Source organism: Apis laboriosa, unplaced genomic scaffold (genome assembly GCF_014066325.1).
Source record: "Apis laboriosa isolate Shangri-la unplaced genomic scaffold, ASM1406632v1 scaffold24_cov149, whole genome shotgun sequence".
Lineage (NCBI taxonomy): Eukaryota > Metazoa > Arthropoda > Insecta > Hymenoptera > Apidae > Apis > Apis laboriosa.
Window position 1 is genome coordinate 200,886 of NW_025222499.1, and position 26,597 is coordinate 227,482.

The following is a 26,597-nucleotide window of genomic DNA, read 5'->3' on the forward strand; positions in this document are numbered from 1 at the left end:
TAAAGCAGGGGTGCTCTTACAAAAAAAAGAGAGAGAAAAAAAAAAGAAGAAAAAAGAAGAAAGAGAGAGAGAGAGAGAGGAAAAAAGGCAGCACCCATTGTGCGCCCCTTCCTTTCCTTTCTCCCGTATCGACGCCCTCCGGTCTATGCACCGCAGCAGCCCAGGCTTTTTCCTTCTATTTTCCTCGCGATAGAAGAGGCGGCTTGCTTACGCCATCGACAAATGTTCATCGGTCGAAATACCGACGTTTTCTCCGTCCTCGCCGCTATTTTTCACCCTTCACCGTCACCCTCTCCCCTCCCCCCCCCTCTCTCTCTCTCTCTCTCTCTCTCTCTCTCTCTCGCTCTCTCTGATTTCTCCTATTCCTCACCCTTCAACCGTGATCATTCTTCGAGGCCGCGTAATGCCTCGAGACCCATCCTTCTCCTCGTGTCAAGTCCCCCGATCATCTTTCTTAATCAACGCCCTGTGGAATCGCGACGAATTAACGGTGTCTCTACACAAGCACACGTGTATATATATATATGTGTGTGTGTGTAAGAGTTTTCAACGTCTCGGTGTAATTGCCTCCCGAGTAATTGTGCCAGATTGATCGATGTTATTTGTATAGTAATTAGGGAGAAGGAAAAATTTTTGAGACGTATCGAGAATACGTGGACGAATCCGGAATTTAAAATTCTTTGAATCGGATTTTGTCCCGATTTTGAAATATTTTGTATATTATTTGATTCGAGATTATAAAAATGAAATTTTGTCTTTAAATAAATCTCTTCGAATCGAAATAATTCGCAAAATCAACGTTATCTAAACCCAAACTGCAAACTGTAGACAAATATCTCGTTAAAGAAGAACCGTCTAACCGCTCCCTTTCCTTCGCAAACGAATCAACCCCCTAAACTAATACGTTCATTTAATCGCAAAGTCAATTTCCATGAAACTTTCTAATCCAATTTCCATTTCTAAAAATTTCCATATATACCAGTTCTTAAATAATTCCAATCTTATTATCTTCTAAACCCTTTTCACCTCGTTTTATAAATTAATATTTAGAATAATTTTCGTAGCGCAATTTTTAATATTAATAAAAAAAAAAATAAAATTAAATAATCCAAATTGCAATTTTGTTCCACAATTAATCCAAAACTGTCCCTTTAATCGTCGCCAACTTCCTCGAACGATCTTTTCTCCTCGCGAAAAAAAAACGCGAAAAACCGCGCATTCGTCGACGAAACGGCGAGTCACGTTATATTTCCGTTTTCACGAGTTGTCCACGATTCAGAGGCTCGGTTAAGTCTCGGTTTCGCTAACCGAGATATGGTATAAAGCAGAAAAAAAAGACGCGGAAACGAAGAAAATGGTTGAGGGGATGTTGGATTAAAAAAAAAAAAAAAAAAAAAAAGAAGAAAAGAAAAGGAAAAAGAATTGGTAGCAACGCAGCAGATTACGATCAATGTTGCGCTCCGCGAGTTTCGTTGTGTTAATTAAAGAGCCGCGTGTATATACGCGTACACGCATCACGGGAGAATGCACAGGCCAATTCGTTATGTCTGTTAATTTCTATAATACCGGTGGCAGAGGCGAATGCAAAACAGGGACACGTGGCTGCGCCGAAGCGAAATTCGAATCGTACCTCGAATAAAGTTGCCGCGGCTAAAGGTAATGCAAACTGTAAAATCACGTAATCTCTTCGCCGGTTGTGGACGGGCCGAAAATTTGCATTCTAACCGTGTTCGCGGAATTACGCGCGATTCGATCGAATTCGCGTATTAAAACCCTTGTCGATTCCCTCTCCCTAACAACAGCCTCGATATTTAAAGACCTCTTTATTTTTTTTTTTTTTTTATATTAATAATACGAAGAATCAGGAATAATTTGTTCGTTTCTTTTTTTAATGTAATATTTATAATTCAAGAAGTATTTATAATTTGAAGAAAAGAAAAAGGTGTCGACGAAACAGTGGGGTTAATTTTTTCGGATGAGAAGAGATTATAAATATTTTACAACGTTGCGGGTGAGATCTCTATTTCTCGCTAGGAGGGAAGGGTCGAAGTTTTAAAATGGATGGGAGAGGAGGGAGGAAATATGGCATATTATTTTTTATTATTTTCCAGGCAGTTGTCAGGGAGCTAAACAGACTGGGAATGCTAGTGGATCTCTCTCATGTCTCGACAAGGACTATGAGGGCAGCCCTGCAAACGACGAGAGCGCCGGTGATTTTCTCTCACAGTGCTGCCAGGGCACTCTGCAATTCCACCAGAAATGTGCCAGACGACGTGCTTAGAAATCTGGTGAGTTTAGATGTGCGGCCACGTCCATGCGGGATAAGTTAAGGGTGTATGGAAATGGGATGGTGGAGGATACAGTGCAAGGTTAAGTCAATTTCGATACTCGATCAGATCAGAGCATTATTATGCGATTCCATCCTCCACGAATTGGACATCGTACAAATGTCTTTTTCCTGCGATCCTTTTATTATTTTTTTTTTTCCCCTCCTTTTTTCAAACTTGGAACGGATGAAGGAAATGATGCGAAATGGAATAAAAGTAATAACAATCCAATGGAAATTTTTCTGTTATAACATAACATTTTGTTTTTCTAGTTTTATCTTGACACGGAACACTATGTTTAAATTTACTTTCAATTTTTTAAACATATGGATTCTATATTCAATATTATTTTTAATTCGAACAGCTCCTTTATTCGTTTAAAGAAAAGTTGGATATTTCCAGGATAATCGCTTCTAAAAGAGAAATTACACAATCTTTTTTCGCACTTTAATCTCAATAAAAGGTGAATCTATTTCTAGTTAATCAATTTTCACAAAAACTTTTAGTTTTTATCCGTGTTTATAGATTGTGATAGATCTGGAACGTAATACATGATCGAAAAAATTTGGAATCACTCACAATGCACGCAATATACACTTGTTATTCAAAATAAATTTGTGATAAATTGAAAAACTTTTAAAAATTAAATAATTCAAAGGATTTACTGGAAAAATACTTTAAAATTTTTCTCAAATTTCTTCGCAAACGAACAATCCAGCGACTTGACAAATTCGCTTACCGCGCCCCCTAATGCTCTTACTACGGTAACATTAAACGGAAGGAGAAACACTGGTGCAATTAGCAAACGAACAAGCTCACGTAATATAAGAGAACAAAAAAGGAACGTGGTCGTTGCAAAAACTTACATAATTCAGTACAGTATCCGGTTGCGGAAATGAGCGTGGATGAAACGAGAAAGAAAAGAAAGGAAAGGGAAGGAAAAGAGAAGGGAAAAATCGGACGTGTCGTAAAATCAAAGGAAGGAAACGAGAATTAAAAATTAAAATGAAAGAAGAAAAATCGACTGTTCGCGAGTTCATCTGGAGGGGTGCATCTGTCGAGGGGTGCACTCGACGCGTGGCACGAGTTGATGCAACGAGTGCCACGTGTGTTGCATACAGAAAGGAAACAGGCTTAACCCTCTCTGAAAAAAATGTGTTCAAAGATGGAGGAAAGGAAAGGAGTTGGACAGAAAGTTTTCTCACTTTCCATTTTTCTTATTTTTCGATCTATTGATTAATTATATAAATATGCAATGGCATACTGATTTTGTTTATTATATCTTTTATTTCTAAAAGATATTAAATTATGAATGAATATTTCAAGTATTTTCAATTCTTCTAAAACTTTATTATTTTATATTATCAAATCTATTGAGGGGAAAAAATGTTGAAAATTTTAATTGATCTTTATTCAGTAATCAAAAGTCATTACATTGGCACGCAGATTTGAAAAAAAAAAGTACGAGAAGACTAATAACTTTTGCAAGAGATTAAAAAAATTTCTTGAAAAAGAAGTGAGAAAACTTAATAATTTGCACAAGTGCTCCATATATTATTTTTGTGTGTTTTATGTGTTTGTGTACAAACACATTTCTTCTGTGCACGTTATCAACCGGATAGGATGGCAAAGAACGTAAAAGTTCTGACTTTATGGTTACGAGTTTCTCTGCATCTTGCTGAAGAAGCAAAGTAGATACTTTACTAAAATCAATGAATTTATTCCGCACGAAATTGGATAAAATATCCACTGACATATACTCCTGATTGAAAATATCTTATACAAATCTGAAAATTTTTCTCATTACAAGGATTGTACATAAAAAAATTTGAGATCAAGATTTCTATAGAAATTAAGAAGAAAAATTATAATTTTATTATTTGGAATATTTTTTAGGTTAAAAATTTATCACACTACTAATCAAAAAAATTCTTTCTAGGAAAAGTTCTAGGAAAAGAAATTCTATAGTTACTTTTTATCATTATCACATAATATAGATATAAAAATATCTTCTTTTCGTTAAAGCAACCATAAATTGAAAAGAAAAATGTTTGAAATTTTCCACAAAGGATTTGACCATTTATTTTAGAAGATTAAATTTGTTTTATAATCGTAGGTATGTAATTTTCAAAAATTCCGTGATATTAACTAATATTTTTCCAAAGAGTAAACCGATACCCTTAACTTTTCACGTATTATTTTCCAGGCAGTAATAATTGTTAAAAATTTCGTATGCAATTTCCGCCCAAAATGATAATCTTCGCGAACAAAAAAAAAACCGGGAGAAAATAATTTACTTTGAGCGTAAATACCGTAGCAGATAAAATTGTTAGTGAGCATTTATGATGTAATCCATGCTTAACCCACAACCTACCGACGTTGCTTTTTGGGTCGGTCGATAAATTTTAACGTTTTAGTTGCAGTTTTCCGACTGCTACATTCAAAGTTAGTGGAACAGCGAGTCGAGTTTAATCCCTTTTCGACAATATACCAAAAGTTCGTTTGCGTTTAATGTCGAGTAAAAATTTTGTATAAAGTGGATTCGAAACACGGACGCAGATTTAATACGATCAATGAAGTGAATTTTTTTCAATATTCCACGTACGATGCACACGAACGATGCATAGAACGATACTGGACATTATATAAACGTGGAATCGTAGATAGAATGTTTCAATAATTATAGATCGATCGATCAAGTTTGATATGACTACGATATTTGATGTGGATATTTCATCGTTCAATGAAAGATAATTTAAAATAAAAATATAAAAATAAAAAAAGTCTTTTCAATCGATTATTAATTTATCATCAAAATTTATCTCTTGCGTCTTTCAATTATTATAAGAAATTAATTGTGACGTATTTTATATATTTTATATATATTTTATATATATATTTTATACCCTCTTCATTAATTAAAATACAAAATTCATAAATCCATTGCGATCAAAGGAATGCTGTGATACAAAATAACATCTTTTCTTTCTTCATAACTTCGAATACTACTTCGAACTCCAACATAAAATAATAATAAGTAATAACGTATTAACTAACCAAACATTGATTCATACTTCATTTTACTATACAAACACGTGTGCGAATATTATCATCCTTCTCGATCAATTTGCTACGTTTTGATCAACATAGAAGACGATTATTTGATCGTAGATGAGCAAACGTACGAAAAGTTTTCGAAAAGTTCAGATTCGGTTCAAATTTTCGATTTGATGAAAAACGCGTTACCCTTCCAATCCTGTTTCTTGGAAAAAAAAAAAAATAAAAATTCATTCATTTGATACATCGATCAGTACGAGGATGAAACGTGGAGAGAAGGACGTGTTGGATTCGTGGACAAACGAAATCGAGAGGGAGAGAGAGGGGGTGGGTGAAAAAAAAAACGAGGAAAATTCGAAACGAGTTCGAAACGACCAGGAGGATGTACATTCGAGGGAGCAACGAGGAATTTCGAGGTTGGAGGGAAAAAGTTGCACTCGTATAAAATAATATACGAGGTGGGTCAATGAGGCCGCGAAAAAATAGTTCTGCAGAGGATATCCTGTTGTTGGATTAAATTGTCGGGTTGCAAAGAGGATATAGGCGGTTGATTTATGGCTGTGGTCGATCAATGAGAACGTACAATCTGTTTTTAAAACGGTAAAAATACCGTAAGCTCCCTCATTGGGCGAAACAATTGGTCGAATATTTATCTATCATTAATCGAGCCTTTCTTCCGGTTTCTACCTGTGCCAAAAAGTCCAAGGTGTAAATCAGTGGATTAGAATTTTTGGAAGCGTCGTTGACCATCCCAGTTATTGAAATATAAACGAATAAATAAGTAAGAAGTATATAAAATTGGAGAAACAGTTATCTACCTTTTTGTGATTTAAACAATTTATCTCGAAAAGATTAGACAGTTTTTTAAAGAAACAGAATTTTTAAAGAAAATTTAGGAATATTTGTGGAGAAATATCGGAGGAAAATTGAATCGTTTAATCTGCTTAATCGACATTAGATTTCAAAAAGAATAATCGAGGCTAGCAAAATTCTGATCTGGCATCTCCTTAAATTATTGGAGATAGAATAATGATTTCGAAGTTACGAATTGTTGGAGACCTACTTGCGCATTTGAGGCCATTGTTAATTACTAGCCTCGCACGAATGGAAATTAATAATCGTTCGGGCTAAGTTCACGAACGTGTGGTTAAATGGTATTTAAGGCATTGTCCTCGTCTCAAATTTAATCCCACAGATTAGAGCGAAGCATCGATGCAAGGTAATTGTCATTTCAGCGTCAGTGATTGGCAAGCGCAGGGCACGGATAGGATTAAATTTTAATCGAGCTTTGCCGGACTTGATCACTCAGTTTACCCAATGTTTCGCCGTTAATTCGAAATCACTTATGAATCCAATAATCGTATGCTAAGATCCGCATAACAAAGATAAATTATATCCCAGAAGCTCTGGTTTCGAGTCGTCGTGCTTCGTTGATTTTCTTTTCAACGAATAGCAAAATTATTGAAGATCAAAATTAATAAATATCAGTTGTAGAATATATTGAAAAATTGTAAAAATCTTCAACAATTTCAAACGTTTTCTTTGTCTATATTCTATTCGATATTGTTATTAATTTCGTGAATATTAAAATTTGTAAATTTATTTTCGATTTATTTCAATCAAAATTTATCTTAAATATAAATATATCATAGTCAAAGAACAAAAGATTGAAAGGATAATCTGATTTCTGATATAAATTTTATATTCTTATCTATTATAAATATATAACCTCGATTAACTTGATTATTAAAATCCCAATAATTATTTTTTATACGACGAATGTATATAAAAATGTATAACACGTAGAAACGTTTCGATAACTATATTAAATATTAAAATATTTCTAATCGAAACAAAGCGAATAACGAGAAATATCTGAATGATTCGATCGCCTTGATTAAAATCCCAACGGATTTTTGTTTCTTTATTAAATGAGATCGAATCAAGGTGTTTCTTATTTGTCTCGCCGTTGCAATCAATACCAAGCTCGATCATGATGAAGCAACAAGGGGATGAGTTACACCAATCAGAGGGCGAACGATGGCCTGTCTGGTAACATGTTATTAGCCGTGCCACACTGCTGTCCCAATTAACGTTGGCTACCTCATAGTTTAAGTCGGGTCAGGTATCGACTAGAAACAGCGGGCCATTGTCTCTTCTCGATTGGCACATTCAGTAATTTTCGATGGAGGGCGAAGATAAAAAAGAAATCCGATAAAACTGGATACACCCATTGCGCCAAAGACTCCGGCCATTTTCCATTAACCGATAAAGATCCTCGATCCCCTTGCTTTATCTCCTTCTTCAGATTTTTATCGCGAATCCAATGCGGATAAATAATCGAAAAGAAAGTGCAATGAATTCTAGTAATTCGGTAATTCGATTACAATTAGACTGCATGTAATCTAACGTAACGGAGTCTAAGGTAAATTTAGAAAGTGGGGAATGGATTCTCTGACGTTTAAATTTTATTTTATTTTCAAAACTTTTTGATGATAAAAATCACTACGTTAATTAATTTTTTTTTGCTTCAGGGTAAGCTAGATCGTATTTCGTAATTATAAATGGTGCGTGCATTTCGCATCCACGAGATATTTTAAACAAATTTTTGTCATTTTTTTTTACACACATTTTAGAAAAATCGAAAGATGATTGCAAAATTTTCCCATTTTTGTTTTATATTTATTAACATTTTAACGGTTTATCGCAATTTCTAATTTTTCGAGATTATTATTTATTGAAATTTTATCGAGATAAACGAGATTTTTACAACGCTTTTGTTAAAATTATTTATTGTTGGGAATAATTTTTATACCCACTCTATTATTCTTTATATATTCTATTTTTTTTTATTCAAATTACATTAATCTTTTTTTTTTATTATTATATTTCTCATTAACTTAATAATCTGACATCGAGTCGAACGATGGAGAATATCGAAATAAAGTCGAAGAGGAAATATAGAGGTCGATGTAAATAAATGGACGAAATTAGTTTTCCCTATTCCTTTCTCACCGATTCTACCATATTGCTCTTTCGTTCTAATTAGGATGTATTGTACCGTAGAACTCTCCATTATGCAAATTAATTGGGAATTCTGTTCGATGCCTTTGTATAATTTATCACGATAGATACTAATCTTAATATACGCGAATAACGCAAATCTGATACGCATAAATTCTGATTATTCTGATATTATTAGATTTGTTCATACAAAATATTCGTTCTAGGACGTTTAAGCCCGATAGATGGATTGATTCGTCGTCATCAGTCGCATTAATATAAAAAGAAATATATATAACAAAGTATTCTCAATATAAATATATCGACAATTATAAATTTACATTGATGAGAGAATTTTCAAGAATTTTTCAATCTTGCAATTAAACCAATTTCTTACAAATCGTAACTTCTCATCTAAACATTGATATTTCCATAGACTTAAAATTGAATAGTGGAAGATAACTCGAAATAGATGAGACGAATATTAAATCAATTTCTAACGAAACGATCGTTAAAACTCGAACTAAAGAGAATTCTTTAATCCTTTACGATATTGTAATGCAAGAAACATCTCCATCGTGTTTTCCACGCGTCGTTTAAAAAATTGGGAACAAAAATTTTTCCATCGAAAAACCGGATAGATTTTTCAAACGGTGTCCGGACACGTCGTGGATATTAAATGTTTCATGGGATTCCGAATCAATCGTTGGAAAATCCTGGTGAGAGGGAAATATGATTTACAGCAGTTGGCGATATTAAAATTTTAACGCAGTATATACCGTCCCCCGTGGAAGCGGAATTGCATTTCTCCGGGATAACTTTACGATTCCTTGGAATTTTATTGGCGAACATTTCAAGATCTGTCCAAGAAAGCATATTTGTAGTTCAGAGCCAGAGCCTGGGAATAAGTCCACGTCTTTTAAAAGAATGACATTTTACGTGACTTGAAAATCTGTCACTCCTTCTCACAGAATATCGAGTGTTAGATCATTTACTTTTTGATAGCAGCGTGAAAATAATATTATTTAATTCCCTAATACTTTCAAAGTTTAGAAATCTCTAACTTATGATTTACAATTCAAATTCAAAGATTCATTATTTAACAAGAATTCTTCGGCAAAAGAATTAAATTCTTTATTTAAGAATCTTCGAACATTGCTATTGATTTCCAATTTTAAATATTCAAAATTCCATAATGCATCATTGTATAAAATTAATATTAATATTATGATCAAAAAAAGGGGTTGAGAAATTAAAAACTACGTTGTTAAATATTGGATGATAAGTAAAATTTTCATAAAACAAAAATATACTTACAATGGCGGCAAATCATGACAAAGGAAGGAGAGGAGGAAGAACTTTGCTAACCTCGTAAAAGAGACAAATATAAAAACAGTGAGTGGAGACAGATGATTCTGATGGCAGAATCGTTCTCGTTTCTTGCTTGTCTTTCGAAAAAGCAACCTGGACAAAATCAATATGGAAAGCAACAAATACGCCTCAGATTTGAACAACCTCATCGAATTTCAATGTACATTTTCCAGTCGCGCATGCGATTTGAGAAAGTATGCTGTCTCGAATGGTAACTTTTTTAATATCGCTTGAACAATGGAATGGACGAGTAAAATGCACGAATTAAAGTGGAAAAATCTGCCGTTGTTGTGTAAATGTAAAAATACTTGTAGACTTGTAGACAAATACTTTTTAATCACTGTTTGTTTGTTTAAATTTGAAAATTTTTTTAAATTTATGAGTTTGAATATTTCTCGATTGAATCGTGACGCGTGATATTTTATTTAAGAGACACGCACAATACAAATGAAAATTGAATCAGAGGTTTTAAATTCGAATTCGAAATCAACCTAAGTTTGATAAGAATATTGTAAATTTTTCGAGGAGCCATCGATGGTTTTTCATTATATCCAAATTTGGAAAAATTTTCCAACATGGAAAATTACAAAAATCACGAATTTTTCTGTGAAATCTATCGTGTGATTTTCATCCTCGTCATATCTAAGCTCGAAATAACCTGTGTAGTTTCCTTCTTGACTTTATGATCTCGGTGTAAAATATGCAGCCGTATTTCATAGAGATATCCTTTTTTTCTGAATAGCGAAGACATTAGAATAGAAAAGATAAGCTCTTGCTGCATCATTTTGGGAAGCATAATTTAACGATTATAATTAAGGACTAACAGTTTATTTAAATTCACGTTCAGAAATAATTATGACGTACGATCCTGAATGTAAAAAAAAGAAAAATAACTTGTGTTCCTTGAAGCGTGTAAAAGTCTTCCTCTAATCTTAACATTTATTTTTTCGACCGGTATTTTCTGTACAAATCATTTCTAGGAAACATTTTAATATGAAAGTAGAGGGAAATCATAAATCATTAATTTCCGTGAAATCTTTTCCAACAGAATATAAATTTCCCGCGTAAATCTGATATTCAAATTATCCGGAGGTATTATGTTCACGAACGTAATGACAATTTCTCAAAACGATGATATTAAATAAAACGAAGCGTTGTTAAAAAATTTAAAAGGCGGTAAATAATTAGAAAAGGGGATGCTTTTACATTACGAATGCACGGGTAAATATTTTAACGTAAAAATTGTATTTATATTGGTAAATGTAAAATAATATTCGTTATTATTCTTCTCTTTTCTCTATTTATAGCTCATTTATTTAAAGTGAAATACAAATCATATAATATATTAAGATGATATAAATTTATTCAAGAAAAAAAATAATCTTTAAGATGCATAATTAAACTGATAATCAAAAAGTTTTCAAGTGGAAGATTATCGGTAAAAATTTGATAATATTCTCGAAGACTTGTCTTATTTATCTTAAGCGATAAAAAATATAAAAAAAAAAAACTAGAAATATAGATGTGCACTGACTCATCACTCTATCAAACTATCAAACATCACTCTATCAATTATCGACACTTGAATATTAAACATTCACTTCACAATACTTCAAAAAAGGAAAAAAGTGAATATAATTTCGAACAATATGATCTTTCACAAAAAAAACTTCTATAATTACTACTATATTACAAGAAGGGGAAATATTTATTACGAAAAGGGAAATCTTTTCATCGATTTCTTTTATTAAACTTCAGTAGTTAATTAAATTTTTTATCTCTATAATTTCGAAGTAGCCTATGTAACGCAGAGAAACGAGAAGAATTTTTTGAGGGCACAATAGAACCGCAAATTCAATGCTTCTATACATTTCCTTCTATACAGGAAATGAAATACCCGCTTTATTCTACTCGACACAATTTTACAATCGCTTTTCTTCGCGCGAATAATATTCAGGGCCGGTACAATCTTGGCATGTCTGAGGTTAATGCATCTGTTCACAGGCTAAAAATGGCGGTGTGGCAATGGTTCCATTTTATACATACTTCATAACGTGCAACAGTACAGCCACTATAAAGGACGTTATTGGTACGTAAAACATCGATATATTATTTCTATCTTACTAAAAAAGCTGTGATCGTTTCTGGAAAATGCCTTACGATTATTAGTTTTGAAATTTTTCATTTTTTTTTTTTCATTCATTATTCATTTCACAAAATAGGATAAAATTATTAAAAGTATTTGTAATATTCTAATTTCCAAGTTTCTATTGAATCGAATATTTATCAATAAAAATCTATCAAATTTAGTAGTATCGTTATTCTGATTAAAAAGTGTTAAATTAGTATAATTGTATTAAAAATTACATTGAGATTTAAAAGTTTAAAATCAGAAGTAAAAAGTTGTGAAGAATTAAAATTGACCGATAAACTTTTAAAATTCTATTATCTAAATAAAGGAATTGACTTGGAATTCTATTGAAAAAAGAATTTCAATTTAAAATCTCATTACACAAAACTACCGAGATAATTAAAAGTTAATTAGAATTAATTTCAAGTTAGAATAAAAATTCGTTTAAGTAATTTCATTTTTACTCATTATATGCATACGACGATATAACCAACTATCTTTGAATATATTCATATATATACAATAAAATTATAATGTATCTAAAATTATAATTTATTTAAGAGATACATATAATTCGTTTAATTCATTAAAAACTATTTTTCGTGGCTAAAATTTAAAATTCTCTCTTATTAAAATAATTAAAAAAAAAAAGAAAATAGATAACAAGTTTGACAATCAAATAAAATCCACGATAAATAAAAATCAAATACAAATATAAATATTTCACAATTTTCTAAATTTTTACATTACATCGAATTTATTTCAATTCTGCAAAATTTCCACTCATCCCCTCAACGCGATATAAATTAGCCACCTATACACATATTCAATTTTAATATACCCATATTTTCCATTAAACTTGGTAATTTATATCTCTCTTTTCCCATATCGAAATGCCGAATAAAATAACACATATATAAATCCAGCGTCATTAACTTCTGGATATATAAAAAAACACATTTCGCATTCGCGCTGATCGATTCGTTTCTTCGATGTTCAAAATTGATTTGAACGCGATTTAAACGCGAGTCAAATACGAGGGGGGCTTTATTCAGCGCGAATGCATTAAAGCGCGTGTTGCAAAATAATAAAATCAACATTTTAAATTTGTCACGTCAGAGGTTAATATTAGGGCGCGTGTTATCCATGCTGTTTCAGCGCACATCAATCACATTCGAAAGGTGGCGGGGATCGATCACGTTGGAATAGGAGCTGGCTTCGACGGGATAAATTTGTAATTATCTTTTCGAGTATCGCAACGCGCTGTTCAGAGAATAATCATTATCGATGCTCAACACCTCGACGAAGCAATTACAATCTAATGGATGCCGTGTTCCACGTTCAGGTGCACACGGTGTACAATGGCGACACTTGTATAAATTATAAAATTGCTCCCATTGATACCCAGGGACGAATTTAGTTTTATTGTCGTGGAAACTCTCTCTCTCTCTCTCTTTCTGTTCTCTGAACGGCACGAGAATCGTTGGAAATCGAAAGTGCTGGAATTGGTGGATTATCGATGCGCGCTTTTCCAGCACTCCTACCGGGTTGGAGGACGTTTCGAGGTATCCTCAGTTGTTGGCAACACTGCTCGAGGACCCGACGTGGACCGAGGACGATATCAAGAAGTTGGCTGGCCTCAATTTGCTGAGGGTGTTCGCCAAGGTCGAGCAGGTGAGTTGAATATTTTTTTTTTCTTTCTTTTTTTAAATTGATTGAATTTAAGGAGGTGAAGGAGGTAATAAATTGGAAATTTTTTTGTAAGTCGGTTTAATACGTTCATTTTAATAAGAGTTGAGGAGAATCTTTATTACGTATATTTCGCAAGAAAAAGGAGTAGTAAGTTTTAAGTAGAGTGGGGATTCGAACACGATGGAGAAAAGTACTTCCAATGGAACATTGGTCAAATAGGTACGAAACTTTATAACTGTTCTCCAAGTAGAAATTTTCTATTCATTTAAAATCAATATTTTTCTAGCTATCTTTGAAGGCAAATGGAATTCTGATTTAATTATATGTTAATAAATGATTATACTTATCCATTATAAATCAAATAATTTGTTGGATTTATCGTGTAGCATACAAAAAACCGGATGTTTTTATTTTCTTTTTTTCTAAAATTCCCAGCCAATATTAAAAGTTTGGAATCACCAACACCGTTCCATTCGTTCCAATTATTCAAAAGAAAGGCAAATTATAATTCTACCAGCCCAAGAAAAATTATTTTCGTACGAAATGTATTAAAATAAATAAAATCACTATTTCTTAGCCATGTTACTATTCGTATCAACTTATTAAAAATAAATTTCAGGTACGAGACGAGTGGCACAGAGCGGCAGTGTTGCCAGAGGAGAAGATCAGTCCGCCGGACAACTCTGCCTGCGTCTACGGAGCGTCTTGATCTTCTTTGAGAACGCTCGCATCAGGATTCCTCGATTTTGTACGATCGCCGAAGATTCGACACGTCTCGTGGAACTATAGGAGCCTGTAAACGTGAGGGAATTGGATCGGATCGCCTCACCCCTCCCCCCCTGATAACATCTTTTCGAGTTTTCCTGGGGATCTCGATCGCGCCTTATGAAGGATGAAAAATTGAGAAAGAACGTACACGATCCATCCTTGAAAACTGATAAGATCGAGGGCATGTGCCGAACGATCATCTTCAGAGCAAGTTCAATTTTCTCGCCGACGTTCCGCTCCCATTCCGTTCATAAATTATGCGATTTCACATTTCTGATCATTTTTCAGAAGCTGTAGAACTTTGTTAGCCAATTCACCTCTGTGTAATATATATATATTTGCAACAACATATTAACCATTTGTTTGCTGCTATTTCAATAGCTGGATACGTCCGTCCATGTTCTCACAGAATTATTAAGAATCTTTTTTTTTTAACTTTCATTTTTTCCTTATTATTAATTGCGTTTATATAGAAATCAGCTTGATATTTCTTGATCAAAATGTTTTTTGATCGAGAAACTGAGTCTGTTTTAATTTATTTGAATATATCATAGAAGAAATATTTTATGATTATAGTTTGTGGGGACATAAATGATAATCGAAGCAGAGACTTTTATTAATTAATCATGTATTCGTCTGTATGGAAATGTGAACTTGTTCTGAAGAAATGAATAGAACGAATTCTAATTCGTAAGAAGAAAAAGCGTTCCTGAATGAATAACTTATAATGATGCGGACAATCGAGGCGGCCAAGAATGCTTGCTGGAAAAAGCATTTATTTCGAGAATGTTCGTAAAAGGGGAAAGGAAGGAATATTCTCCTGACAGAATTTCAATAAATGTTTTTCGATACTTCTACCTTGGAATAATTATATAAGATCTGAAGCGATGGATACTATATAAGTGGTATGCATTCAAATGACGATTAGAAAAAGATCTATCGTTGATCACTATTCAACGATCAAATGATACATTGATAAATTTTACGTTATATTGTTTATCGTATCGATGAATTTTATTTTCTAACTTAATGAATTATTAAATTTCCTTGAAGGGGAATAATTAAAATATCAAGTGATTAAAAAATTTTTTCTTATTTTCTTATTAAATACTTTTTTTCTTTTGATAAATTTAACACTCGAACTTTAAAAATTTGTCTTGTAGAAGAAAATTTTAAGATCAATGAAATTGGCGAAGATAATTATATCTAGAATGCAATCTTACAAAAATATAACGATCGTTTGAATGCTTGCTTCTAAAGTAATATCAATTTAACAAGTGCGCTTAAGACCAAGGAATTAAACGATGGAAAATAAGAAGAAGAAAAAAAAAAAAAAAAGGGAAGATGCGAAGAACTAGAAAAAAAAAATCGACGAGATGATGAAACTTTTATAATATTTAACTAGAAATTTTTCGAACCAGAGAATCACAGAAACTAATATTTGCGTATATTCGATTGTTTCAAGCTTTTTAGAGTTTCTATATTTACAAATGGCAGAGAGAATTTTGTCGTATAGAGCTCGTTGCCAAAGACCATTAAAATGAAAGACTTGTTCGTCACTTATTGAATGTTTCCAATCCTTCGACTGAGATCCTTGAATACTGTTCTTATAGCGTTTATTATAACGAGGCTTCTATTACACATGCATGACGCTATTATTTCACGCCACTGCTTATTCATTTGTAAAAGGAACACCTTATTAGGACTGCGAGTATCCGGATATTTTTGATATTCGAATATCCAATTAATTTTATCGAATAATGTACAAATAGAATTGATATTTTATATATGAGAAAACTCAACAATAATTCAATAATTAAACTTATTATATCCTTTAATATCAATATGAAAATATTTTTGGAAAATAGTAGATTTGATGATGTTGTTAGTTACATGATAGGATAGTCATATCAAATTTATTTTCTTATTAGCTTAATAATTGAAGATTTTTAAAAATTCCTTTTTTTTTTAAAAATAGGAAAATAGAAAAAGTAAGCTAAACTATTTTCATTTATATATTTTTATTTAGATAAATTTACATATTATAAATGCATTTTCGTGTTATCATAAAAATTTATAACTTAACTTTTTATAAAATATTTGAGAAAGAGTATTAATTGCCTTCTTGTCAAATATTTTTTTTTTTTAGTAAAAAAGTTAAATATAATTTTCAAGAATATCCAAAATAAATTTCTTTTTCTTATTCAATATCTGTTAAATTCTTTCTCATCACATTATTATATTTGGGAAAATTTCTAAACAATACTTTTTATCAAATATTAGTAATACTATAATAACAATAAACAATATAATTTTAAACATTCGATCAAATTTGGATATTCGAATATCGTCTCAATTAGATAAAGCATCAAGGATCCGGATAAATTGGCAGATCTGTTTATTACGCTCACCAATATTAAACACTGCCAAGCCACTTTGTACTGAACCATTACGACACACTGTGAAACTATAATTGCCAAATTCCCTTTTCGATATAGTAGTCGAGACGTAGCAATAAACAATTTTTAGTCGGTAAAATCGTAAAAATAAAGAACTGTGGGAATGTGAGGGAACGTAGGAAACGTACTTCCACATATCTAGAAAATGGGAAATCTCTTTGTGGGATGTAACTGAAATTAGATGATCGAATGGATGGATACTTGAAAAGAACAAAAGAGGGAAAAAGAAAATTTCATCCGGTTTGCCAATCGCTCTCGAACATTGTCCTAAAATCATTCAAGATCTACGAAACGGTGTAGCGAACAATCAACGAGAAAACAAGAAGGAAAGAAGTGAAAAAAAATCTGAACGTATATATATATATATATATATATATATACATATATATATACACAAATTGCAAAGAATCTAATAATTGCACAAGGAAACGAGTTGTGGGATATAAATATCGGATCAATTACTATTATCTCGAAGACATTGTAAATAATATTGCGTCGTGTGCTCGCATACATCAAATATTACACCGATTTCCCTAGCGGTTTACTCGACGAAGAGATCAATTCTCGCAAGCGTCTTTCTTTTTATGTAAACGACATTTTTCCATTATCGACTTTGTAACGATATCACGGAATAGATAGCGAGATGAGAGAAAGAGAGAGAGAGAGAGAGAGAGAGTTGATTGATCAAAAGATTGAAAAAGAAGAAGAAAAAAAAAGAGAGAGAGAGAGAATAATGGAAGGAAAACGCGCAGCGAATAAGAAGAAGAATGATGATACCGAAAACTAGCGTAGACTGTCCTAGCTTGTAACGAACATTTCGACTTTTCTTACTTTTTTCCGACGTGGAGAACGCGTGCGAGAAATTTTTAGGTACCTGTAATTAACATTGTTAACGACTATACATATATATTATATACATATATTATATATATATATAAAAGAAACCAAGGCGCCTTCGACGACTCGCACCATCATTCTGTACGAACCTTCGACAGAGGATTGTTAGGGGATCGTGGACAGAGGATTAACGAAGATTCGTGGTGGTCAAACTTTTTTTTTTTTTTTTAATCTCTCGTGAAGTAAGTAAAAGAATATCGGGAGAAATATCGGGTTATATCAAATGTCTATTGATGTGTCTATTGCATCCACGTGATAACGAATATTCGTTAATTTGATCGACACGAGAGGTGTATACAGGTCGTTAGTGGAAGCTTTTTTTTTCCTCGTAAAAGTAAAAAAAGAAGAAAAAAAAAAAAAATACGTACGCTTGCGTTTTCCTCGACGTTGACAAAGGATGGAGAGATCGGCGAGCATAATTTATTGTCTACGATAAAATAATACATTTTAGCGAGGCAGCAGGATCCTGTTGAATGAACTTTTAGCAGCAATAACACTGATTAACCGCCACGTAGTGAAAAAAGATTAAGTAGTGTAAAAGACCAATAGGACGATATTTACGATTTCTAATTCGTAAAGAGTAAGTCTAGCACGTTAATATATTGATTGGATCGATTGGTTGGGAAATATATATATACGTGATATTACAGATTATTAACAAGATTAGCAATTTCGTAATTTGATCGATTAATTTCGACTAGAATCTAGAACAATTGGCAATTAATATTTTCGAAATTATTCAAACTATCGGATATTGTTAATTGATTGATATTAGATTTGAATTTCAATCAAATATCAAATATCAGATAATAATTTCATAATAGAGAAAATTTTAATTATGATATAATTCTATTTTAATTTATTCGAATTAAAAGATAGATTTTATTTTTAAAAATATTAATTTTAAATATTAATATTAACGAGTTTCTTGAATGATAAAAAAGTAATTTGTAGTAAAGAGTATACTTAAATTTTAGAAATATGATTTAAAATTTGTATTGTTATTATTTCCTCTAAATTAAAATTGACCAACAATTATATGTTATATGAATAAGATTACTCATAATGTTGATCTTGATAAAACATATCAAGGTGATTAAAATCGATTTATTCTTACTTAAATAATATAATCTTTGATATTTTTTAATTATTCTAATTTTTTTTTATAAAAAAAAAAAAGAGAGAGAAGAAAGAGGACAAAGATATATCTCTCAAACGATCGATTCGATGTCAGTACATTGCTCAATACCATTGATCGGGACATGGAAATGGAAACAAGACTCACTCTTGTGTTTACGATAGCGTTACAAACCACACGACTCATGGAATTATTCACGTGTAGACAAAAATAATACCGTTCTAGTTTCGTATAGCCGCAACGGTGTATTCTTTGTATAAACAGAAAAAAAAAAAATAGCGGACGAAGAAGGAAGGAAGGGAAAAAACGAAATCATTCGAAAAAAAAGATAAAAAAAAAAAAAAAAATATCGCCGGAAATATAAGTCTCGAAGCTATATGAGATGCCGAAAATATGAATTTCGAATCGACTCGTGGGGGAGGAAACTCTAGATAATCATTTCGAGGGTGCATGCTGATACGTGTGGGTGATACGAGATGGAAGAATGAGAAATATGATTAAAGTAAATCGTAATAATCAAGGAAAACGTAGCACGAATTGAATCAATTCGATATTTCTCGAGGAAGTTAGAAAAATTGAAGATAGTCAATCTCAACAATTTAATTTCACTTTGGATAACGTATAGTATTAGCTACGATATTAAAAATTTGATCACAATTTCCTTTCCTTTGAATCGATATCAATACGCGTTTTATTTATTTCTTTTTTTTTTTTTTCTCTCGAATTAAGTTCATCAAATATCGAATTGAAATCATGCTGTTCATTTCCTATGAATCTAATGAGTAGTGAAACGATCGATTCATCACGCATGCGTAGATGAACCTTCTTTTTCTGAACCGATTTAGCATTGAAACGAGAGGCCAAAATCAATCGTTCGTGTAATGGGCGAAAGTATATCGTTTGAACGTATATGAGGGAGAGAGGCATCTGTGTATGAGAGTGTGTGTGCTCGAGAGAGAAAGAGAGAGAGAGAGAGAGAGAGAGAGAAAGAAGAACTTAGAGATAAATCTTAACGTACATATAAACATACAACACACAACTGCCTAGAAACTCAGATTAATAATATTGTAACTTACTATATTATATACAATTACAACCGACATGTCCAAACGCACAAAGGGGCAAGTTTGGCAAGACGAGAGACACGCGCATGTAAATAGGATATTATCGAGAGGTGTAATCCACAGTTGTATATAACAGGGGAAACGAAGAAGTTCGATCAGTTTTCGAAAACTGATGGGAATCGGAGAGGAAACTCGAAGGTCGTTTTCTGTCTTATCTATGGCTACGATTTTTCACTTTATTCCTCGAGAGAATGTGTAACATTTACTCATCATTCGGAGTGGCAAATGGAAAATTCGTAAGCCAATGTGTTAGAAGGGGTGAATAGACGAAGTTACAGAATTTTCCGTGTTTCAATTGGGTGAAAATGGGATTCATATGTTATTCCATCTCGTTGGGTGTGTAAAAATTTTTACCTGGTGTTGAACAATCGAATGTTTATTGTAAAAAAAAGATTGTAAAACGTTTTCAAAAAAGAATTTTATCGTATTTAAGGGTGAGAGAACTTGGATCGATAAAATTGATTATTTGGTTTTGGAGATTTTTAATAATTGTTATTTGAATATGTTCACAGAATTTAACGCTGCAACTTCGTCCGTTAATCTTTTCAAACTATGATAAATAGTCGAACGCTCGAGATAAAGCGTGTGAAATAATTAAAGATTTTAGATGATTTAATAATGCTTCGATGCAATCGAGAGAGAGAAAGAGAAAGAGAGAGAGAGAGAGAGAGAGAAATTTAAACCAGATAGAAAACATATATTAACGTGTTTAATAATATTAAAAAGTTCACCCTACGGATATATTTTTATCTTTTTTCCAATTTGTGATAACCTACCCTGTTTAAATCGTCAATAAATCAATTTCTTATTTATTATCTCGTTTATTTTTTAATTCGATTAATTATACGTTACATATTCGAACACACACCTCGTGCTTTAATAAAACATGAATCTTCCAACGGATTAGGATTTTTAACATGTCCGATCGATCATATTTTTAATATAATGAATAAAAAAAAAAAATGCGAATTGTCTCGAGCTATTCGACGAACAACGCACGCGAAAGATCTTTTTAGATGAATTTAAATTAATAAATGAAATAAAAAGAGTTTACGAAATAAAAAAAGAGCAGCTATTTACGAGAGAAATTGTGCGAGAGAGAGAGAGAGAGAGAGAGAAAGAGAGATTGTAAAGAAGATGTATGAGATGAAAAGGAAGATAGAGAATGAGAGAAAGAGAGAGAGAGAGACGAGAAGAATGTATAGGCGATTATTAAAGAGACTATGAGAATTAAGATGATATAGAAAGTTTTAATAAATTAATTATTAACGCTACAAGCAAGAGACACTATTGATACCTACTACCTAAGGAACATAGTAAATTATTACGAGCATGTATACAAAACATTACATCGTACTATACAATCAATTCAAGAATTTAAAAAATCATACACACATGCATACATATATACATACACACGTACATATACACAACATAGAAAAGGATGAAAAATATGCAAAATACCGTGCGTAAATGAATTAATACGTTCGCTACCATCGTTTGAGGGAAAATTCTGTCCCGACTTTTGCTTTGATTATAGTAAAAAAAAAATATGAAAAAAATGAAAAAAAAATGAATAAAAGCGAGTAAAAAGTTTGTAAGAAATTAAAAAAAAAAGAAAAAAAGAGAAACTAAATATAATAATACATGCGTGGCAGCGAACATGTTAATCTCCATTCGACTCGAGATTGGTACAGTTAACGAACATGGAAACAGAAACATAAGACTAAGGTTACTTGCTATTACGTATATAAAAAAATATATATATTATATAAATAAAAAAAAAACAAATATATATATATATATAGAAGTGAGGAATGAATGAAGAATGCGAAACGAGGAAGAGATTGAGCGAACGTGAAGGGAAAATAAATCGAGGATTTTTTAAAAATAAATAAAAAAGAAAAAAATCGTCGGGCCAATTTCTCGCGAGTTATATTATTACTCGGCTCGAAAAAATGAATGGGCTCTGATGGACTTTAGAGAAAACATCCAAAAGTGATACGTTATTTATCGATAATTTTTAGTTAGGCCCAATGGGGTGAATCTTAGAATCGTGTAATAAACCATTATAATTTTAGGGACTTCGGTTTGTTTGATGTTGAAGAACCCGCGGAAGAACGTTGAATCGATCGTCGTGGACTCGTACACACAACAGACCACTAAAATCGAATGATGTTTATTAGAATATCGGAGGCCATCGCGTTCCTATCCGAAATTATTTATTTGATCTGGATCCGTTCTGAGGAGAAGCGCGCAATTTCGGTTCAACAACGAGTGATTCATCATTGCACGATGTGTAGTCGATTTTGTTTAATCGTTTTTTTTTTTTCTTCTTCTTCTTCTTCTTCTTTTCTTTTCTTAGAACGTGAGTCAAACGCCTCGAGTTCTACTCTTTGATGTGCAGCATGGTGCACAGATGAAAATTAAACCCCGAGTTAGATACACAAATACGGAACTATGGAGAAAAATATTTTTTTTCCCCGCAAGTATATTTCCGTTCTATTAACTTCGCGAAAACTTTTCGCTATTCTCGCTGATTTTGATGTAGACGCTAGATATTTCGAGCCAATAAGATTTAATATTTTTATTTTTAATTTATCGAGTAATTGTTGATAACCACAATTTTTTTACATATATATATATTTTTTTTAAAAGTGTTTTTATTATAAAGTGTTACTTTGAATTTCTGATTTTGTAGAAATATCAATAATAAGTGATATTCTTTCCAATAACAATATTATTAACATTGAATACAGTAATCGAGTTAATTTACTTTCTCAATTACAAAAATTTTTCTAAAATATAATTATAGGATAAAAATATTTTCTAAATATCAATATTAAATATTATTGTCAAAAATAATCATTTCGAGCAAGTTGTAGATGAAATGTGTCAAAATATCTCGTATTTTTAGAGGGAAATTTCAAATAATTCAGCAAAAGTAAATGAAAATGGTCTCGAAGTTTGACAAACAGATTCGATTTTATGTGTGGACAAAAGGTAATCACGTCTCGCGTGATAATGATTCACGCGGGAGAAATAGAATTTAATGAATCGAACGAGGACAAAGGCGATAGCGATGACAACGACGATGATTTTATCTATGTTAATCTAGAAGACATTGCTGGAACAATGATTTGTACGCCTTCTATGAAGGACCGTAGAATACATTATGTTACCTAATACTCGTAAGCACGCATTATCTAATAAACATTATTTACAAAACGAATCGATTCAGTGACAAGAGAATCTTTTTCATTTTTCTCCCTGGAAATAATAAATCATAAATCATTGAACATTTTTTTCTTTTTTTTTTTAATTTAACTTTATATTCACAACTTTAAATTCTGCGTGTGAAACGATCAAATTTTACGATAAAAATTTTCCTTTATTAAAAAGTTCAATATCAATTCCGTGAGTAATTTCGTTTTGAAAAATTTTATCCAATTAACAAACTTAAAGCATCACGATTGAATCATCGCGAAATTTATAGTGTGAAATAAAATAGATTTTATTTATTGAAAAATTCTTTTTAAATAGCGTAGTAATTTTATATTTATATTTTTGTCTTTGTAAAAACGTAGGATGATGTCGCAACATCGATGATGAACTCTTGCCACTTAACCTTTTAAAAAATATTTTTCGCAAAACAAAGTTTTCTTAAGTCTGATAAGTTAATAATATGCCTGGAAAGGAAGATCAAGTTAATAATATACCCAGAAAGGAACAAAAAGTAATTTGGTATCAATGTTTTACGAGCCAATGAACTGATCAACAATTTCTCATCGAGGGAAGTCATCCGTCGCAAAAGTGCGGTCCAAAGAAAAATATTAGAATCTATAATGAAAAATCGATCGAACATTCAATCCTGCTTTTTCATATATTTTAATATATGCAATAAAAATATCGTTTCGTATAAAAATAATGAAGATATTAAGAATTTTCAATTTCAAACCGAACACATCATTCAAAATTTTAATTATACGAAGATTCTAGATAACAAAAGTATCAGGAATTTTTCAGTTCACAAAAAAAATATAGTAACCCTACACAAATCGCAAAAAATATAAAATCAAAGAAAAATTCTTAAAATAAAGAATTCTAAAAATAACAAAAATATTAAAGAAAATAGTTTACTTTTTCAAACAAACCACCGTTCGACTCGCCAAAATATACCTTCGAAACGTTGAATTAAAAAGAAACGAAACCAATTTAAAACAACAAATTTTGAAATAATAAAAATATTAAAAAATGTTCAATACTAAACAAGATGCCAACCGAAATCGTTCGTTGAGATAAAAAATATTCCAATCCTTAAAATAAAAAAAGAAAGAAATACTTTTCACGACAAAAGTAATCGGTTCAAACGAAACCGATAAATAAAAACCATTCACGAATCAATAAACCGAAACAAACTCCCACAAAAATCTAAACAAAAAACCAAAAAAAAAAAGAAACTCAAATCTCAAGATCAAAATTCCTCCAAAAAGAAATCATCGTTATACATATATATATATATATACACACATATATATATATATATATCTCTTTCTCTAGCCACTCGAACCCTATCTCTCTAACCCCTCGAAAAGGAGCGAAAGTAGGGAAAAAAATTTCATCGAGCCAGCTCCCTCCCGAAAAAAAGAAAAGGAGAGGGGAAAAAAAAGATGATACAAAACAGCGTCCGATAGCGGCCGACACAATGGCACTCGTCAAATCGACGATAAGCGTCGACGTGTCGCTTCGTCTCTCATTTCGAACGCGGACGAGAGAGAGAGAGAGAGGGACGAAGCGAGAGAGGATAGAAGGATCCGTAGAGAAGAGAGCGTGCGATATAACACATCGATCTGCGTTCGCGCAAGCGTGTTTCCCCGTTGTCTGGCAGCCCGAGCAGATTTTGCCCGTGCCACCCTGTATAGGCCGTGACCGGGATACGATACCAACAGGTGATGCTGGAGGAGTACGGAGACACTCCCTCAAGCGGCATCGTTGATCGTCGTCCCCCGAGTCCTGATCCTGACGGTGATTTAGTAACGTTTTCCACCAACATTCCCCCGTTTCCTGTTCAACTCGTTCTCGACGATGGAAGGCCCAAGGATCAATCGTTAAAAAAAACGTAACGTTAAATGAGAATCGGGACGGGTGATATAATATTGTCGGCGATCAAAGCCTTTCCTCGATCAAGCTTCTGATCGTAGTTCAGTGAACGGACATTGAAGTTTCCATTGTTGTTGATTATTTTTCTTTTTTCCTTTTTTATTTGCTTTTATCTATTTATATATATATATAGTGGTTTATTTATTCTTGTTATTTATTCTTTTCTTCTTCTTTTTTTTTTTTTGCAAAAGACTGTGATACCTCTGGGATAATAAGAAGAGAAAATCCCGCCAGAAGGGATTAACCCTCGATAGACTGATAGATAGTCGGTGCTCGGCCGGTTTTTCGGCCGAGAGGGAGATCGCGGCTTCGCCTCGTGGTTTATGCACGTCGAAGTTGGAAAGCCGTGGGCAACGCGTGTCCCGTAAGGTGGGACACGAAGGGAGGGAATTATCGTGGTGGGAAGAGTCATGGATGATGATCCAGTGCGGATTCGGCAGGTCCCGGCTAATGAGTCGCAGGATCGTGCGTGAGGAAGAAAGGAAAGTCGGAGGAAATTTTGTAAATTGGATTGATTAATTCGAATATATACGATTGGATTTGATTGTTCTCTCAATGGGGATGGATGTTTGGAGAGTGAAACGGGCCCGTTTGTCGATCAGTCGAACATCGAAGATCGTTGAAGGAAAGGAGCAACGAGGATGCGAAGGAAGAGATGTGAAAGAAGATTGTCGAAAAAATCGATGAAGAAATGAAGTTTTCCACTTTCCACGTCTTTGTGCTTTAAAGGGAATTTTAAAATTTGGAGGAGAGAATCGGTGAACGCCGAGGGAGGAAGGGAGCGAAAGGTATTTCTCGATACTTTTTTCGAGATAAATGTAAATTAAATCGCGGATTTATTAACGATTATTATTATTCGTAATATCGTTTTTTAAAAAAAAAATTCTTTTCTATCTCCTTCTTTTTGAATAACTTAAGGATTTAATTACTTATTAAAATATAATAATTAAAAGATACGAGAGAAAAATAAATATAAGAAATATTTGCATGAGAAAGAGATACCGTGGGATAAATAAATGAGTATCGCTGATATTAAGAACAACACGAGAAACAAATGCAACAGAACAGATACAAATAAATAGCATCTGGAAATTCGGAATGGAAAATTGGAGCAATCGATTGCTAGTGGTAAATGACTCTGACTTCCCTGATTATACACTATAATATGATGAAACCCCGTTCAATTTAATCTACGATAAATCTGATTGCAAATTATCGGATAAAATCGGCGTGCCGAATGCTTTCAACTGCCTTCCCGAAGCATTGAAAGGACGCAAAACCCGCAAACAAAAAAAAAAAGTCCATCAAATTTTTACCAAAATTTGTAGTAAATAATTCTTAAAAAAAAAGAAAAAACATACCAAAAACAATTTACTCTGTTGAACGAAAACGATCGAACGAATTAACACATCTCTCAACTGAAACTTAACTCTCGTCTCTCAAAACACAACACGACAATTAAACCGCTTT

At 32.4% G+C, this 26,597-nt stretch overlaps 1 protein-coding gene across 1 annotated transcript in view; it reads left to right on the forward strand.

Moving 5' to 3' along the window:
- LOC122713528 (dipeptidase 1-like) overlaps positions 1 to 14,897 on the forward strand; it is a 155,856-nt gene extending 140,959 nt beyond the window's left edge. Inside the window, exons 9-13 of the mRNA XM_043934084.1 lie at positions 2,112 to 2,288; positions 11,763 to 11,847; positions 13,048 to 13,123; positions 13,425 to 13,563; positions 14,201 to 14,897. Coding sequence (XP_043790019.1) covers positions 2,112 to 2,288; positions 11,763 to 11,847; positions 13,048 to 13,123; positions 13,425 to 13,563; positions 14,201 to 14,290 — 567 coding nt within the window. The 3' untranslated portion in view covers positions 14,291 to 14,897. The remainder of the gene's footprint in view (positions 1 to 2,111; positions 2,289 to 11,762; positions 11,848 to 13,047; positions 13,124 to 13,424; positions 13,564 to 14,200) is intronic.
- Positions 14,898 to 26,597: the final 11,700 nt, after the last annotated feature.